The sequence below is a fragment of the Chamaea fasciata genome, unplaced genomic scaffold (assembly GCF_029207755.1).
Source record: "Chamaea fasciata isolate MVZ Bird 193981 ecotype frontalis unplaced genomic scaffold, bChaFas1.0.hap1 SCAF_19, whole genome shotgun sequence".
Lineage (NCBI taxonomy): Eukaryota > Metazoa > Chordata > Aves > Passeriformes > Sylviidae > Chamaea > Chamaea fasciata.
The window spans coordinates 2249056-2264820 of NW_027094104.1; the positions used below are offsets into that span (position 1 = coordinate 2249056).

Genomic DNA, 15765 nt, shown 5'->3' on the forward strand with positions numbered 1-15765 from the left:
TGTGCGTATGTGTTGTGTGCAGGATGTGCCTCTGACATGTTAAATATCCTGGGGTTGTCTCCTCTAGGGCTTAACGAACAAAAGTCCCCTGCAACAAGACCAGTGCTTTGGATGGCTAGTCCCAGGGTAGGGATAGCCAAAATTCCTCCCTAATAACTGTTTTAATGTATCTGAAACATTGTTTTCCATCTTTATTCCCCCTGTGCTTCATGAGGTGAGAGCTGCCATTGCTGCCTTGATTTATGGGTTCTTTTAGTGTTGGTACTGGTGGCTGAGAAGAGCCAGAAAGTCATTTGCCAGCTGCTGATTTATGACCCTAGTGAGCAGTCCTGAAAAGCACAGGAAGAATTTTCTGGGCCTTACGCAGTTCCAGCTGACTGGAAGCTCCAGGCCGTTATTTGACCATGTGGAGTAATAAAACTGTGAAAACTAATTAACTTTTTTGCCTAGTGCAAAACAAATAAGATCATGCAAAAATACTCCACACTTGCAAGCCGCAGTGACTTTATGTGTTTATAAGCCGGTGTTTAATGACCAAGCATGTAGTGCAATGCGTGAAGGATGTTCCTTTTGCTGACTTCCAAAGCTGAACAGAGTGTAACAAGCTTTACTGATCACTGAGGCTCCAAATACCAGCTTGGGATAATGTTCTCTTTCATCCTTATTAATTATGTAGCTGATGCGTGGGTGGAGGTTTGACACAAAGCTGCATTGGACGGTTTCTTGTCGTCTAACCCAGCCTGAATTACACTGAGCCGCTGCAGTTCATTCAAGGAAAGATGCTCTCTGCAGTGTGAGTACTGTAGTCTTTCTGAGGTCATTCTCTGCTCGTCAGATGTAGGTGAATGAGCTCTTTCTCAGTGGGAACACCAAGGTGTTTTTCTGATGTTTGCAGCAGAAGAGTCAGCCCTGCTCGGGACCTGTCTCCTGTGGTGGAGACGCTCTGTGTGTGCCAGCTGGGATGTTGACATCGGAGTAGAGATGTTTCCGAGTGCCCTGGTGTTGTGTTCCTCACCAGTGGCAATGCACTCACCAACCGTGTGTAGATGATCCAGCCTCTGTCACCCGACACCCATTCGGATGGAGGGAATGACTGGCTGCTCTTCTCCCTGAATCAAATTGCTAAGGTAACCCTCCTGCGCTCCCCTCACTCCTGCATTACTCAGTAGCTCCTAAAACTGGAAGTTTAACTCTGTGTTGTTAGATGCAAAGCTGCTGATTCCTGTCGTCCTTTCCTAGGATCTCTCAGTTTAGCCAAGATACTTCTCATGATTGCTGGTGTGGGAGCAGGGATTTGGAATTTGAAAGAGAAATCATCTTAAAAGCAGGAAAACTGTGATGTGACAGGATTTTTAAAAATTATTTATTCTCTTTCTAATGGATGTGCTCAAGTTGTCATGGTACTCAGTACAAGAGCACCAGCCAGCATGGGTCTATCCCAGCTTTAGTTTTCTCCACAAAGCAAAGTATTATTGCAGAGCTATTATTAACCTAAAATAAATGTGCGTGCATACTCGCTGCTATAGAATTCTGTTTTTCACGCATCAAATCAAGTCTCTGTGGATTTTCACCTCCCTTCCAGATCTGGCAGACAGTGAAAAAGGGAGCTATTTTTAATCTGAAATGCTCTGTGTTTTGAGTCCAGAGTATGAAAATGTAGTTTTTCTCCTGACAAGTTTCATGGATTATTGCTATAAAGCTTCACGTCTATAAAGAAAGGATAAAGCTTCCTTCAGGAAGGGCAGAAGTTCTGATTTTGGGCGTTAGAGATTTTAGTTCCTTCGAGAAGCTGAAAAACAGTGGCAGTCACTGTCCTCATATGAAAGAATTTGCCAAGAAGGAGGAACAATTTATCAGAGGAGACAAACAAAAGTCTTGGGTGGTAAAGTGGTATCAAAAGACCCAGTTCCCTTCCTGGGGGGAAGATAACAGTCACTGGATTAGGAATCATTTGCCTGAAACAATATTTCTGGCAGCCAAAGAGAGTGGCATCACTGTCAGAATGGTGATTACAAACATTTCATCATCTTCTTGCTGTCAGTACAGTTCTGTCATCCCACTGGAGTGCCTGCTCCATCTGTCCTCCTGAAAGGCTGGCATGTATTGTCCAGGAGAGAAAAGAAATTTCTGGTCCAAATGTAGTCCCTGCCCAGAAGAACTGGATATAGAAAAAGTTTCCTCCTTTCCCCACTGAATGTGCCCTTCTGTGCCTGAGCCTTGTCTGGTGGGCCGAAGGGGAGGCCACTGTCCAGGGCAGCTCCATCCTTCCATGCTCAGCGTCCTGCACCCAGGGCTGCGGGGATGGGATGTTACCAGGGTGCAGATGCTGCTCTCAGCAATAAGGGATGAGGCCCCTGGCTTCTTTTTGCTGTGCAGGGAGGAAGAGGGAGAGAGGCAGAGCAGGTCTGACTGCACAGGAAGGCTCGAGTTGGGGAAAAGCAGAGTGCCCCGTTTTGCAAGGTCGCTTTAGGTCAGGACTTCAGGCCAGGCAGTAGGCAGGAAACTTTGGATGTGACAGGAGCAACGTTCCCATGTCAGCAATGAACTGACACTGATGGAGCTGCTTCAGTGCAAAGCCCAGCTCAGCTTTTTGCTGGCTCCCAGTGCTGAAGGGGCTGCTTGTGACAGTCTGGGTGGTCTCTGTGCTGGTGCCCCTCGAATTAGGACAGCTCTCACCTGCCCTGGTGCAGCCTTTTTACACAGAATTACAGCCAATGAAACACAAGGTAAGAGGAGTTCCCTGCAGTTGTATGAGCAGAACTTTCCCTTGCTGAGTGAATTTCCACGCTGGTTTCCCCCTGGCAGCATGGTGTAAGCACAGCCCTGGTGTTTGCTGTCAGGGGTGTCTGACACAGCCCATCGGTCACAGCCTCCTGGCACCTGATAAGGCTTAGGGGAACAGCCCAGCAGCTCTCCCACGGGGCTGCCCTGCGATGTGCTCCTCTCTTTTCTGCCTGATGGAGCAGAAAAGGGAGGAGCAGCGGTTATCTCTCAGGGCCGGCCGGGTCACTGGTGTTTCTGCATGGCCATCCTCTTACTGGTGTTGCTCACCAGATATGTCACCAAACAGCAGCAGAGAGAGACCCGGTGGCTCAGATCTGATTAACCTCTACAACTTTATCCTGTGTCTTAACTGGATTAGCTGCAGGGAGGTGGTTTTGCTCTTGTTCCTGATTTTTTCTTAAACAGGTGCTTATCACTGTGACATCTGATGGAAGCAACAAGTTGGAGTAGCCAGACCTGTGAATAACCAAGCAGTGTTTGCTCCTTCCCCACCGCTCAGCTAACAGCTCCTGCCCTCCCTTTCTAGGATACTGCTGTAGCTGATGCCTGTGAGATGGCTTTGAGTGAGCCCTGCAGTCAGATCTCTTGGGAGGTGTGGGCTTTGCCCGACAGCCTGAACCCAGAGTCCCTGATTGGTAACTGCAGTTCCGTCACTTTTGGGAAGGATTTCTGCTCAGTAAATGTTCAAAGCAGCGTTAACTTTCCACGTTCAGTTTCTTTCATCTTTTGTCTGAGCTTTTTAGTTTCCTTCAGGGCCTGATTCTTCTGCACTTCAGGGTTTTTGCATGTATCGCCACAGTGGCTGTGGGTTGTAGGGAATTGGCCTTATTCAGCACTGCAATAGCGCTTCCTTTTCCAGGACTTCAAAGCTCGTTCTCCACTATCAGCTCGTTTAGTTTCATGGGTGGAAAAATGGAATAAGGGGATCAGTAATCATGCTCTGTTACAATGGGAAGCTGTCTGCTACAGACCTAAAAAAGGAATTGTGTCCATTTGATTGCAGGATTGTCTCTAATTCCTCAAGGTGTTGTCTACCTGTGTGGTGCCCAAGCTGAAAAAAGGAGAACCAGTTTAGAGGAGTCTTTCCCCCATGTGTACTCTTCTGCCTGCAGCACCCGGTTTCCTTTACAACAGGTTTAAAATAGAAAGCTTTTTCCTTGCCATAACTGTGCTTGGTGCTGGATTGGGCACTGGAGAGGTGATGGAGGGGGTTCAGGCTGCTGAGAAGCTCTCTCTTACATCTGTTTCTAGACAGCTCGGCACAAAGAGTGAATTGTAGGTGTGATACCGGGCCACAGTTCTGTTCCAGGAGGAATAATAGATGTACCAGCCACAATCTGGCTGTTACGAGATCAAAAGTGCTGTTACATTAAAGCTGGTAATACTGCCTGGCTTGGCAAAAGCCTGACAAAGCGTTCCAGGGTTTTAATGTATATTCAGATAAACTCTCTTCCACAGTGAGGCTCAGGCCTTTGAATTTAGTCCATGTACAATAGCGAGGGTTTTAGTGACTTGGGAAGAAGGTAGCTCCAAGGAATTCCCTCTTTGTATAGGGCTTGAATGTAATTAATTTGTGAACATTGTGTGCAGCACAGTTACAGTCTCACGGCAGAGGGGTCAGGGCTTCTTGGCACCTGGGCTGCCTGTGTGGTTGTCAGGCCCGGGCACTGCTGCTGCTCCTAAAGAAAACATGAGCATCAAGTTGAGTTATAATGGACATGACTTTCCTTTTCCAGATGTGATGCATTCGTGTGTTTTGTGTCCGCTGGCCCCTCGGCAGCTCGCAGGCTGGATTTGTAAATTGGTAGCTGCAGAGGATGACTGATCTGTTAATAGGGGGAATTTGATGCTCATAAAATGAAGGCATTTAACGTTGCATGGCAATGGTTTCCTTGAATTTTTAAGTCTCCCAAGGATCTCTTATTTGGAATTCTGTGGCTCCGGCTGTATTTGTTACGAAAAGCAATACAAATGGAGAGGCCCTGTGGTTTCTGAGGGCTGGCTGTTCTGTTGTCTGTGAGTATCACTTCAACTTTTTCTGTATCAAATGTTATTCCAAGGAAGCTGTGAAAGTGGGAAATGCAATGATATCTGAAAATAAAACACTGCAGTCAAATTCATGGTGTCCATAGAAGTAGCTGTCTTTGGAGATCTGCTCAGATATTATTTTTCCGGAAAAGCTAATTTTTAATGGATAATTTTTCATTATAAGGCTTTCACTGAGGGATACAGAGGACTAAAAAGATTTGGTGTGTCATTAAAATAAGGACAGATCTGCCACTGTGGGGTTTTAAACACAAAATGAAATCCTGGCCTCTCAGAAGGGGCCTTGCTTCCTTTGGGCCCCATGCTAGTTTCATTGCTGGTTTTAGAAGGGGAAGGACTTCCACTGATTTTAATTTTACAATGTTGCTTTTAGCGTGCAGACACTGAAATATTAAATTTCTTTTGCTGAGGATTTCATTAAAGGAGGCTCTGCGCCCCTTCCATGGCGGAGCATTTGCGTGATGAATCGCATTTTACAAGCACACGAGGTGGTGATGGTCCCTCAGATATTGCAAAGCTACACTGAAAACATTGGTGCTTCTTGGTTTTCCATTTAGCACTGTGAGACAAATGCTTCATCTTTTCATCACTTCCACAAGCCTGGGCTGAAGGGACAGTTGTAAATATGCGGGGAGAATATTGCGATATCCGCCATAAAGTTATGCCAAGGTGAAAGGAATATAAAGGCTCAAATGATCCTTCCCCAGAGGCTTTTATGATTTATTCTAATATTTTCTAAGGTGAAGTGCTGGATCCAAGCCTTGCCACCAGCCAGTATTTTTCATGCCAGGCAAAAAATCTTTTACTTGTGTCTTCCTTGGCCACCACCCCTGCAGACAGTGGTGATTTCAGCCCAGCAGAGTTTGGTTGTGGGAAGCCTATCACTGCTGTCATAACGTGCTGCTCTGTGGGTACTGCATCCCCCTCTGCCGGGGCTGTTCTCAAGGGGTGTGTGGCAGGGTTAGGCTGAGCAGTGTCTCAGTTTTGCAGCCTGAGGAAATGAGAGTGGTTTGCTGCTTTTCTAAGGCCAGTGAAAGAGCCAGATTTGCTGTGTGGGCAGCAGGAGTAGATAGAACCCGGGTGAAGTAGCAGTGTGGAATGGCTGAGACTGTGGGTGCCACCTCCACGACATTTCTTTCTCACATTGTGGCATTTGAAATAAACTCCCCCGGAGGCAAGCAGGGGTGCCTGGTTCTGATGTCTTGGCTCTGAGGATGGCAAGCTGTGATTGCAGGGATCTGCAGCCTGCTCTGGGTTAGTGTAAACACGTCTCTCAACCTGTAAGAAACCTGCTGTGTTTCCTTGAAGGACATCAGCGAGTATGTAGGCAAACCTCAGCTGCTTTTCTTCTGGAGGCTTGGTCTCCCAGATAAGATTCTCATGAGTCTTTTCTAAAGTCCATGAGTTTAGAAATGTCCATGCTGCCTGAGCTCACAGCCCCGCACACAACTCACGGGGCTCAGGGGGGAAGGAACAGTGAAATGTGGAGGGCGGAAAATGACCTCCAGACATTTCCCACCGTCCCCAAAAGCCCCCACCGCAGAGCAAAGTTACCTAGACCGTTCCTTTTCCTTGGTGTAGGAGGGATGCTCACATCAGCTTGCCTGAGACGAGAGTCACAAGGCCTGAGAAGGGAAGAGTAAATGGAGAAGCTGCTCACCAGGACCTGCTTCTTCTGGTGACACCAGGTGGCAATTTCTGAAACAATTTTTACTTTAGCTGCCTTCAAAATCTGTAGAGTTGAGAACTGGAGCAAGCAACACTGGTCAATTTAAATGGTTATGTAATTTTAATTGACATAATAAAGATTAATGTGTGGTATAATTAATTTTTTCATGCAATAAAATAGGACATGAATTAATCTCAGCTAAGCAAGCAGTCTGTTGTACTTCCTTACTTGCAACAACGAACGTTTTTTCTATGCAATGAGATTTTCTAGCATAGAAATGCTGAGAGTAGAGGGTGATGGCCATGGGCTGGCTTTCTAGCTGGCCCAAGCATGCTGATGTGTCCTGAGGACTAACCAAAACTAAAAATCCTGTCTATATCTCCTGCCCAGCCCCTCCAAGTCAGCGTGATGAGCAGAGCCTGGTTATATCTGCTCTCCATCTGTCCCTTCCTCCGTCATCTTGGCTATCGTTAATTGTTAATGTCTGGCGTGAGAGATTGCCTCTTAGCAGAGCGCTGATGGGATCTTTCCGTGGAGGATTAAGGCTGGAGTGGATTGGCAGGAGACAGTGTCCTTGCTGAGGGAAGTTTGCCCGATGTGTGCAAGCTTGGTGCTGCTACCCCTGCGGTTACACCTCTTCGTGTCTGGACACAGGCAAGGGTCAGCTCCATGACCTCTGACCAGTACCTCAGGCCAGAGGTGGTCCGGTCTGGGTTTGGGAGAGGCCTCCTGCACCCAGCTGCTGCACGTGGCCTTCGAGGAGACTTCTGTCTGTTTACGTCAGCTGCACCATCCCATGGAGGTGATTCACACCTGCCCAGGTGTGGACACGGTGTGGTCACAGGGCTTTAACCAAGGCAGTGATAACGCTAACAGGGCAGTGGGAGTGCTGGCAGGGGGAGTCGAGATGTCCTCTCTTACCATGTCATGCTCCCCTGGTGGTTAACGTGTCTGTAAATCACACAAGTGCTTTCCCGTGGCTTTGCTTTCTGCTGCTGCCTCAGCTGCCGGGATTTCATGGGACACAAATCTCAGCTTGTGGCAGAAGTGCAGCCTCCTTTCCCTGAAGAAGTACTTGGTATGCATTTCCAGTGCCCGGGAGCATAGCTGAGGGCTCTGCGAAGCTCACTGAATCCAGGCTCTGAGAGATTATATTTCATTTTGTTTTATCAGGTTTGCCTTCCTGTGGAGTCTGTATTTCTTCCTGCGTCTGCACGTGGGAGTATCCCATGGCATTTCAGGGGGTTAGGAGTTTCCCCTTACCTGGTTGGTCTCCTGGGAAGCCCTTGGAACCCTTGTTGCTCTTTCCCAAAGGTGATACGTGTCCTGCAGTAACCAGAAGGCATCTGTTACCTGACAAGGGCAGCCTGGGGCCTGGAGGCACAATTGCTGCTGGCTGGCAGTAGCACAGGTCATGACTCTCCTTTTCCATATTCAGGACAGACTGGCAGAAAATTTCTGTGCTTTCAAGCCGTCACACCAGGGAGGGTTTCCATGTGTGTTGACGCTTTCTACAGCTGTTGCAAAAAAGTCTTCTCCCAGTCTAGAGGGAAACCTTTGTATCTAATTCATCTCAGACTCAAAATCTTAAAGATAGCCAAGTAAAACCGGCAGAGTTTGCACCAAAGGGCTCAATTTTGTTGACTTCTTTAAGGGGATGTCAAGAGATGTTCACAGCGTTTAGAAGCATTGTTGGATTCATTTATTTATTTTTGTATGATAATCTCACTGGCTGGTATTCCCATGCCCCCTTTTAAGCCATTTGAGATGACATTTATTTTGTTCCTTTCATTAAAACTATTTTTATCCCGGTTCAAGGGGCTGTACGAGTAGAAATTAAAACACTGCTTGGTATTTCCTTGCCCATCCTATCTGTTCATCATCCCCAGCTCCTTTCAGCTCCCCCCAGCTCTCCCCCCTTCCCTCCCCAGCTTGCCTTGAAGGGCTGGGAAAGCCAGCGCTGCTGCATTATGTTGCCTGTCTGATTGTTGTGGGGTTGTGTTTGTGTGGGGAAGGTCACGAGACACAAAGACCACCAGGCAGGGGTGGGTGTGGGGTGTTCAGTCCCTTTCCATTCAGGCCCTTTGGCAATGGGTGGGAAGAGTCTTGTTTGCATGACGGGATTTCAGGGGGGCATTGCTTTTTGTTTAGGTTTCTTCCACGGCTGCTGCAATGGGCCCTGGAGGGCTACAACAAAAGTAGAGCTTGTGTTATGGGATTCATGGGGCTGAAGCAAAGCTGTCAGTGCGGGAGTGACTGAGCCTGGCCAGCTACTGTGCTCTTGCAGCCTGGAGACTGTCAGCAATTGCTCTGGCTGGGGTATTTGTGCCATGTCCAGTTGTGGCTCTGGTGGGAGCTCTGACTCTTGTGGGCTGAGATCCTTAGCGGGATGAGTGCTCTGGAAGTGTTCTGTCTGTGGAATTAGGGTTGGAATGCAGGGGGACAGCTCTACAGACCTGCCACAGTGGCAATGCTTCCCGGAGTATTTCTGAGACTTCCAGCCAGTGACTTTTATTTGCAGCATCTGTCTCTTTCCTTGCTATCAGGTCGACATTTTTTGAGAGCATTCTTGTGTTTAAACGGCCTTTACCTCCTCATCATCCCTGTGAGAAGCTGCGCTGCTGTCCCTGGGCGCAGCTCTCCCCTCACCCCATCCTTAGAAAGCAGCTCAGTCTATATTTACCACTGGTGTGCACAAAGGCAAACATTGTCAGGGACTCATTGTAACTGTCCCAATTACCCTGATTTCATTTGCATAAGAAGATTGACCAGCCTGTGGTAGTGGCCCTGCCTTGGCTGTCTGATACGGGACATTGTCGTTTGGGAATCAGGGAAGAGCTGGAATACCCAGGCTGGAGTGGGATGGGGAGAGGGAGGCTGTTTTGGTCCCTAGCAGCACGGCTGCCACAGCAGCCCTTCCTGGAAGGAGGATAGCTTGTCAGATGGGTGCTGGAAGTCCCTGACCGTGTCTGATTCAGATGCAAGAGCTGCCAGCTTCCCAAAGATGCGGATTCCGGGTACCCCGTGCATGCCTGGCCATCCGGCTGTCCCACAAGTAAATCCTTCCCCTGCATAGTGTGTATGTGTGCATTTATCTGCTTTTTTGCCAGTAGGTGTTGACCCTGCTCGAATGCTTTTAGACTGAGCAGTGACCTGCCGTGTGTTTGTCACTTCCCTCAGGCACACGTAACCTCTCCTCCTTGTGTTCGGATTTTTTCCAGAAAGGTAGCTGCTCCTGCAGGCAGGTACTAAAGCAAGAGGAAGGCAGCTGGGCTGGAGCAGAGCTCAGGAAGCAGGCTGAAATGGTACGATCTCCTGACCCAGAGCAATAGTTAGTGCTGGTAGGACTTGCTTGCACTGCAGCAGCTGCACAGCTCTCGCTCCTCTCACCAGACTGGAAATGATTCATATTTTCTCTCCCTTCCCCCCAGTGCCACATGTAATGTCATCTCCCTGTGCCCAGGCCCAAAACTCTCTTCTGTTTGCAGTCATGGTTCTTCACGGGCTCAGCTGCCCCGTGAAGCTGCAGTGTTCAGGCTTGTGAGCTTGGGCAGAGCAGCCTTTCTGTCCCCCTGCCCCTGCTGTGTGTGTGCCTGCACAGGCATGTCTTCGTCTCCCTGCTGCTTTCAGGAGAGACTCTCACTCTTGGACATCTTTCCTCGTTGCTTGTGAATTTCACCAAGCTTAGCATGCTTCATGGAGATTGCTTTGACCTTTACTCCATTTTACCCCATCCTTCAAAATCCCCCCTCCAGTATTTGGCAATTTTAAATTTTTGTTAGTTAGTGGCAACACAGGAGTGTGTCATGGGGGTGGCTGAAGCACAGGCAGCTCATCTCAGCTACAGTAGTATTTTAAGCCTCTTGCATCCCTGGGTAAGTTACTTTGTCTCTGCAAATTACTTTGGTAATTTGGTAATTGGGTGAATTGCTTTGCCTGTTTCCCAGTTCAAAAGTGGACCTCTTCATGAAGTGATTACCATTTCAAAATTTACCATGTCCTAGAGACCTGATTGCTAACAGCCAGATCCCAAGTCTCTGTCCTTATATTTTTGGACCTCTCTGAGAGGGATTGATGATCCAGCCCAGATTTCTCAGGAAATCCTTTGTTCTTTCTCTGGCAGGACATGGAGCAGGGAAAGAAATCCTTATGTGTTTTCTCAGATGAGATGCTGCTTGTGCTCTGACTCCAGGACACTCACATTTTTTGCCTGAAATTACCCACATTGGTATTGTTATGTTTGCTTGGTGCAAGGAACATCAGAAAAAGAAAGGGGCAGAACAGAGTCTCAAGTTGGGGCACAGATGGGCCCCTCATGGTTCCTCTAGCAACCCTTTAAAATCCAGTTTGTGTGTTTGACTCCCTGATGTGTTGAAAAGGCAAAGTAGGGTCAAGTCTTACATTTAAAGTTGGATCCTTTCCGTCGTGTTTGTTTTTGCAGGGAGCGTCCTACCTTGCACTGCGTTTCTATGACCTCTCATTTTAGCTTATGTGTTCGTGGGGTCTATTTATGAGCGAGCAAAACACATGCTCCAGATACTGAATTACCTTTAAAATGGTGGTTCCTAACAAATATGCAGTGAAATAGTATGATTTAAGGCCTTACACTGTCCCTTTTAAGCTGAGTCACTGTGTCTTCTGCTTTGCATGGGGAAAATAGCTTTGGCACATGTTCGTGCAGGGGGGACTGATAGACCCAGGAGAAAAACAGACACTGGGCACCCAAAAAGGATGGGAGGGCATCCAGTTTTCAGCTCTGCCAGCGAGGTTCAAGTAATAAGATGTGCCCTTTTAAAATGCTTTGCTTTCCCCAGCTGTGCAAAGGGAGGAGGTGGATGAATAATAATCTAGAGAGCATTTTTTTGTTTGAAATTCACCAAAAGGCTGGGGAAAACATTGCTTTTTTCTTTTCAAGCAAAATATTTAATTTTATTTGAGCTGAACCATCTGGGCACTCTGAATAGGAATGTAAATGACAGTTTTTAAGGAAACATTTTGAAAATGGCAATGTCCAGTGCTTTGGCCTTTTAGAATCTGAAGGAACTTCTGAACAATCAATATTCAAATCTAGGGCAAATTCTCAGGAAAGTCTTGGCATGACTGAAATCTCAGGAAACCTCTTTGCTTGGAGAAGTTTTGTTTTGAAAAAAATTATCCTTGCTTTGTCAGTGGGAGAAAATCCCTGCAGATAACATTGCTGATAAACATTATCATACATATAAACTGCATCTCGTCCCGCCCTTGGAGCAGTGTTACACTTGCATCTCTTGGGCTGCTGCTTGTAATTGTCCTGGTGCTTTATCCTGTCGGCCCTTTCCATGTCACTGGTTCAGTTTTGCTCCAGCTCCCTTTGATGGGGGCAGTCTGGCCTTTGGTGGCTGCTGTTTGATTTGCTCTGGGTTCATGAGAATTTGTTGGCCGGGAGCAAAGGAGGAGCCCGATGGTGGAGGATTATACAGGGACAGACCATGGTAGCACTGTCTGCTCCAGGCAGCTTTTCTGCTCCTGGATTAAAGTTCATACTGTGTTACTTGTCTGTCTCTCTAAGGCCTTGTCAAGTCCATGTGGGAAGCTGTTCTGTCTGCACTATTTCACTTTGTGCTGCTCAGCTCTCTCCCTGCCTCATTTCTCCTCTCTCTTCCCCCTTCCATTCAAGAGGCATCTTTCAGTCTTCCCCATTCAAGGTCTGTCTTTGCTCTCTGCCCTGTGTAAAAGTTCCATGCCCTCCCTACCATTCATCACCTCTTGCTCATTCACCTCCCTGCTTTCCTTCCTCCATTCATCTGGGCTTCCCCTCAGCCAGTCTGGGCTGCCCTCTCCTCCTGCCCCTTCTGCAGTCCTTTTGTGTCTTTGCACTCCCTTCTCCGTGGCCATCCAAAGCCCAGCAGTCTGCAGTGCACTCTGTGAAGATGCTCTTCTAGAAATTATCCCCAGCTGGTGTGCAAATTAATCCTCAGTGGAAGCCTGGTGGGACTGTTTGGAGTGGATTTGTCTCTCTAGTTACCCTGCAGGTGAGATTACTTTCCCTCCACTTCCTGGAGATGCAGCATGGTGCATGAACAGGAAGAGTATTACAATTTCCTGACCTGTTCAGTCTGTCTTTCTGTCTCTCCCTCCTGGCTTGTTTCCCCTTTGTTTGCAGCAGTTGCAGCTCTCAGGTGACTCTTGGGGAGGTTGTTTGGATTTCCTCATTCCTGAGGAACACAACATGAATTCTCTTAATTATGCTGGCTCTGTAATTATGGCTGTTGCCTGTGTCTTCTCTGCTTACTTCTTTTAAATCATCTACTTGGAGGCTGTATCAGTTTTGTCAAACGATCTCGGGACTCCAATGTGTGTTTTAAGTGCTCCCCAGGAAACAGAGCTTGTGAATTGTATTAGCCGGCGTTTGTTGTTTCTGGGTCTCAATGCAGCCACGACCCTGGGCTTGTGATGCAGACACGGGAAATACGGACCACAGCCTCTGCCAAAGATTTTCCAGCTTGCTGAACACCTGGTCCCCTGCAGCTCCCACTGTGCCAGCAGTGTGCAGACGTCACCCCATGGTGCTGAAGGAGCAGGTCTCTGCTGCAGTGTGGCAGGAAAACGAAGCGGGAGGTCTGCTGGCCTGTGGGTGCCCATGGGGGGCTTCGGCTTTGAATGGTTAAACTGCATTCAAGGCAGTCTGGTCAAATAAAAGGGGAATATTAGAGCTTGGGAAGAGTGGATAGGCTCGGAGGAAGCAGGTGCTCTGAAAGCTTGCGTGTACCCTGTGGGAAATCTGATCAGCTCAGTAACGGAGGCAGGAATGAGGTGGAGAGGGCAGGGAGAGGGGCTCTGTGAGTGTGTGCAGGTTCGACCGACAGGACGAGCTCTCCGTTGTGAGGGAGACTGTGGAAGGACCAGCCACTGCTGTCTCAGGAGGCTAAAAGGAGCCCCTGATACAGCCTGGCAGGGCCAGGCCCTGGGAGGACTTGTCAGTTCTCTGAAGGACCCTTTCCCCTGATAACTGTCTCAAGGTGGGATTTCAAACACTGAACACTGCTGCGGTTTGTTGCCAGGCTAGTGAGTGTGTAAAAGAGATTGCCCAGTCATTGTGCTTGTGCCCCACAGAGACTTTGAACCTGGCAGGGCACATCTAGCCCCAGGCCAGCCCTGCGTCTTGTCACCTGCAGGCAGAAGTCTGTGCTCCAGCAAGGCTTGGACTGGGAACCCTCCATGAACAGCGCTTCTTCCTATGAAGTTAGTGGCGTTCCTGTTGTGGAGTTTATTTAGCTGTGATTTGCTTTAAAATGTCAGACACATTTTCTTTGTGTTTGAAAACTTGTGGCAGAGAGAACTCTGGAAACACTGTCCCTTGTGTCCAGTAAGAGCATCTGGGAATCCAAAATGCAGCTTGATATTTCTGATTTGTGGTTTTGCATCTTTGGCACTCGGACAGACCTCTTCTACCCTTAAACCAAAGCATATCTGACACAGCAGACACTGCTAAAGCGCAAACACTGCAGAAATTACTACAGCGGTTCAGTGCAGGGAACCTGCAGTCTGGGTGTCATCCAGGGACGATTTGGATAGATCACCTAAGAAACAATGCAAACCTCCACGGCTTCCAGCAGTCTGGCTCCTTCCTGCAGCTGGAACTCCTGTGATCACCCTGGAAAGACGCAAATCAGGATTTCTTGCTCTCAAGCGTTTAAATGGTAGAAGTTAGAGAAGAATTAATGCTCCCAGCTCCAGGCTGCATTTACAACCAGCCTTTCTGCAGTGCCTTTGAGATGGTTATGTTGTTGCAGTGCAATGCCAGTGCCTACGAGGCCTTGCAGGGAATCTTGTGATACCTCTGACTCCTCTTCACAAGGCTGACCTAAACTTCTGCTCCAGTTCAGCTTGGAAAGCAGAGTTTCTTCAGTAGCTTCTCGTCCCCATGGCTGAGCAAAGTCAGCTGTAAGACCAGTATGAGTTGAATACCTTTCCCAGTCTGTTTGGCGGGAGTTTTGCTGCATGGTTTTTGCTCTAACCATGGTTTGAATTCCCGTACAGGTGGGTAATTTTGGCTACACGTGTGCTATGACCCTTGTTAGCTGGAGCTTTAAATGCATCTGTTTAGCTTGAGCTTTTCTGAGCCCTAGTAGCTTGCTGTCAGGTCAGAAGAGAACTGTTGGGATTATGTAGTCTCCTCTAATGTAGGCAAGAAGGTTTTCTGAGTGATCTTCTGCTTGACCTCAACCATACCTCATCTCCTAGGAGAACTTGCAATTCAATTGTAAAACTTCTGGTGAAGTTAGTGAGAGGATTCACTCGTTAATAGTAAAAATAATCAATTTATTCTAATCTAAGGCAGTCCAGTTTGACTTCTAGCCCCTAGATGTGATTATCTTTGTCTTGGTGGAGACCCTGTACTGCCAAATTTCTGTTCCCCTGGACAGCAATCAAGTCATTGCTTAACCTTCCCTTTCATAAGATAATGAATTGAGCCTGTCAGTGCAGGCAGTCAGACTGTACCAGTCAAAAGTGCCAAAGAGGTAATGTCACCTCATTTACAAACCTGCAGGTCACGGCTCCTTTTTTGCAGGCAGGGTTACCCTGAGAGCACTCACTGTAACAAGCAAGGGGTTTTTTGCCCTGTCAGGAGTGGCTGCTGCTGAAGATGGCATTCCTCACCCTGTATACTGGCTGGCATTCTTGGCTCCTCTCCAGATGCCTTTCTGTTTATTTTAAAATGTAACATATATTGTTTGCAACTGCCCAGATTTACCAAAAGACCTTGCTGACACTTAGTAAGTTGCTGCTTTAACTAATCAGTGAGCATGATACAGACTTTTCCCTAGTTTGCTCCAAAGTCACTAATGAGAATTCTGTAGGAGGAAGAATGAATTCTCCTGGGACCCTATTAGTGGCATGGCCACGTGATGGTGGCTCTCTGGCTTAGATTTATATTTGAGACCTGTCAAACAGCAAGACTTCAGCATGTTGAATGTGTGACAGCCCGAGTTTGTGTCACAGTAAATCCTCAGACTCAGGCTTGTCTGGTGATGTCAGATGCCCTGCAGGAATCAGTCATATCAGCGACCTTGGCTTATGATCTGCACCCAGTTTGTGTTCTCAAACACAAATTATCCAGATAGTATCAACTGGACATAATCTGTTTTCTATGGCCTATTCTGACTGATATTAGACCAGTCCTCTTTCAAGTGTGCATTACTCAGTATCAGTCATTTCGTTCCTTTGCTGTGGGTTGCTGTTAGACCAACAAGACCTGCTGTATCCCATTAAATTCTTGCTGGACA

General features: G+C 47.6%; 1 protein-coding gene across 2 annotated transcripts in view; it reads left to right on the forward strand.

Moving 5' to 3' along the window:
- Nucleotides 1-15765, forward strand: part of RHBDL3 (rhomboid like 3) — a 60725-nt gene that overhangs the window by 12307 nt on the left and 32653 nt on the right. Inside the window, exon 3 of one of the 2 annotated variants that reach the window (XM_066200666.1) lies at nucleotides 9721-9804. The exons of the other annotated variant lie outside the window; for it this stretch is intronic. Coding sequence (XP_066056763.1) covers nucleotides 9721-9804 — 84 coding nt within the window. The remainder of the gene's footprint in view (nucleotides 1-9720; nucleotides 9805-15765) is intronic. 2 annotated transcript variants of the gene reach the window in all.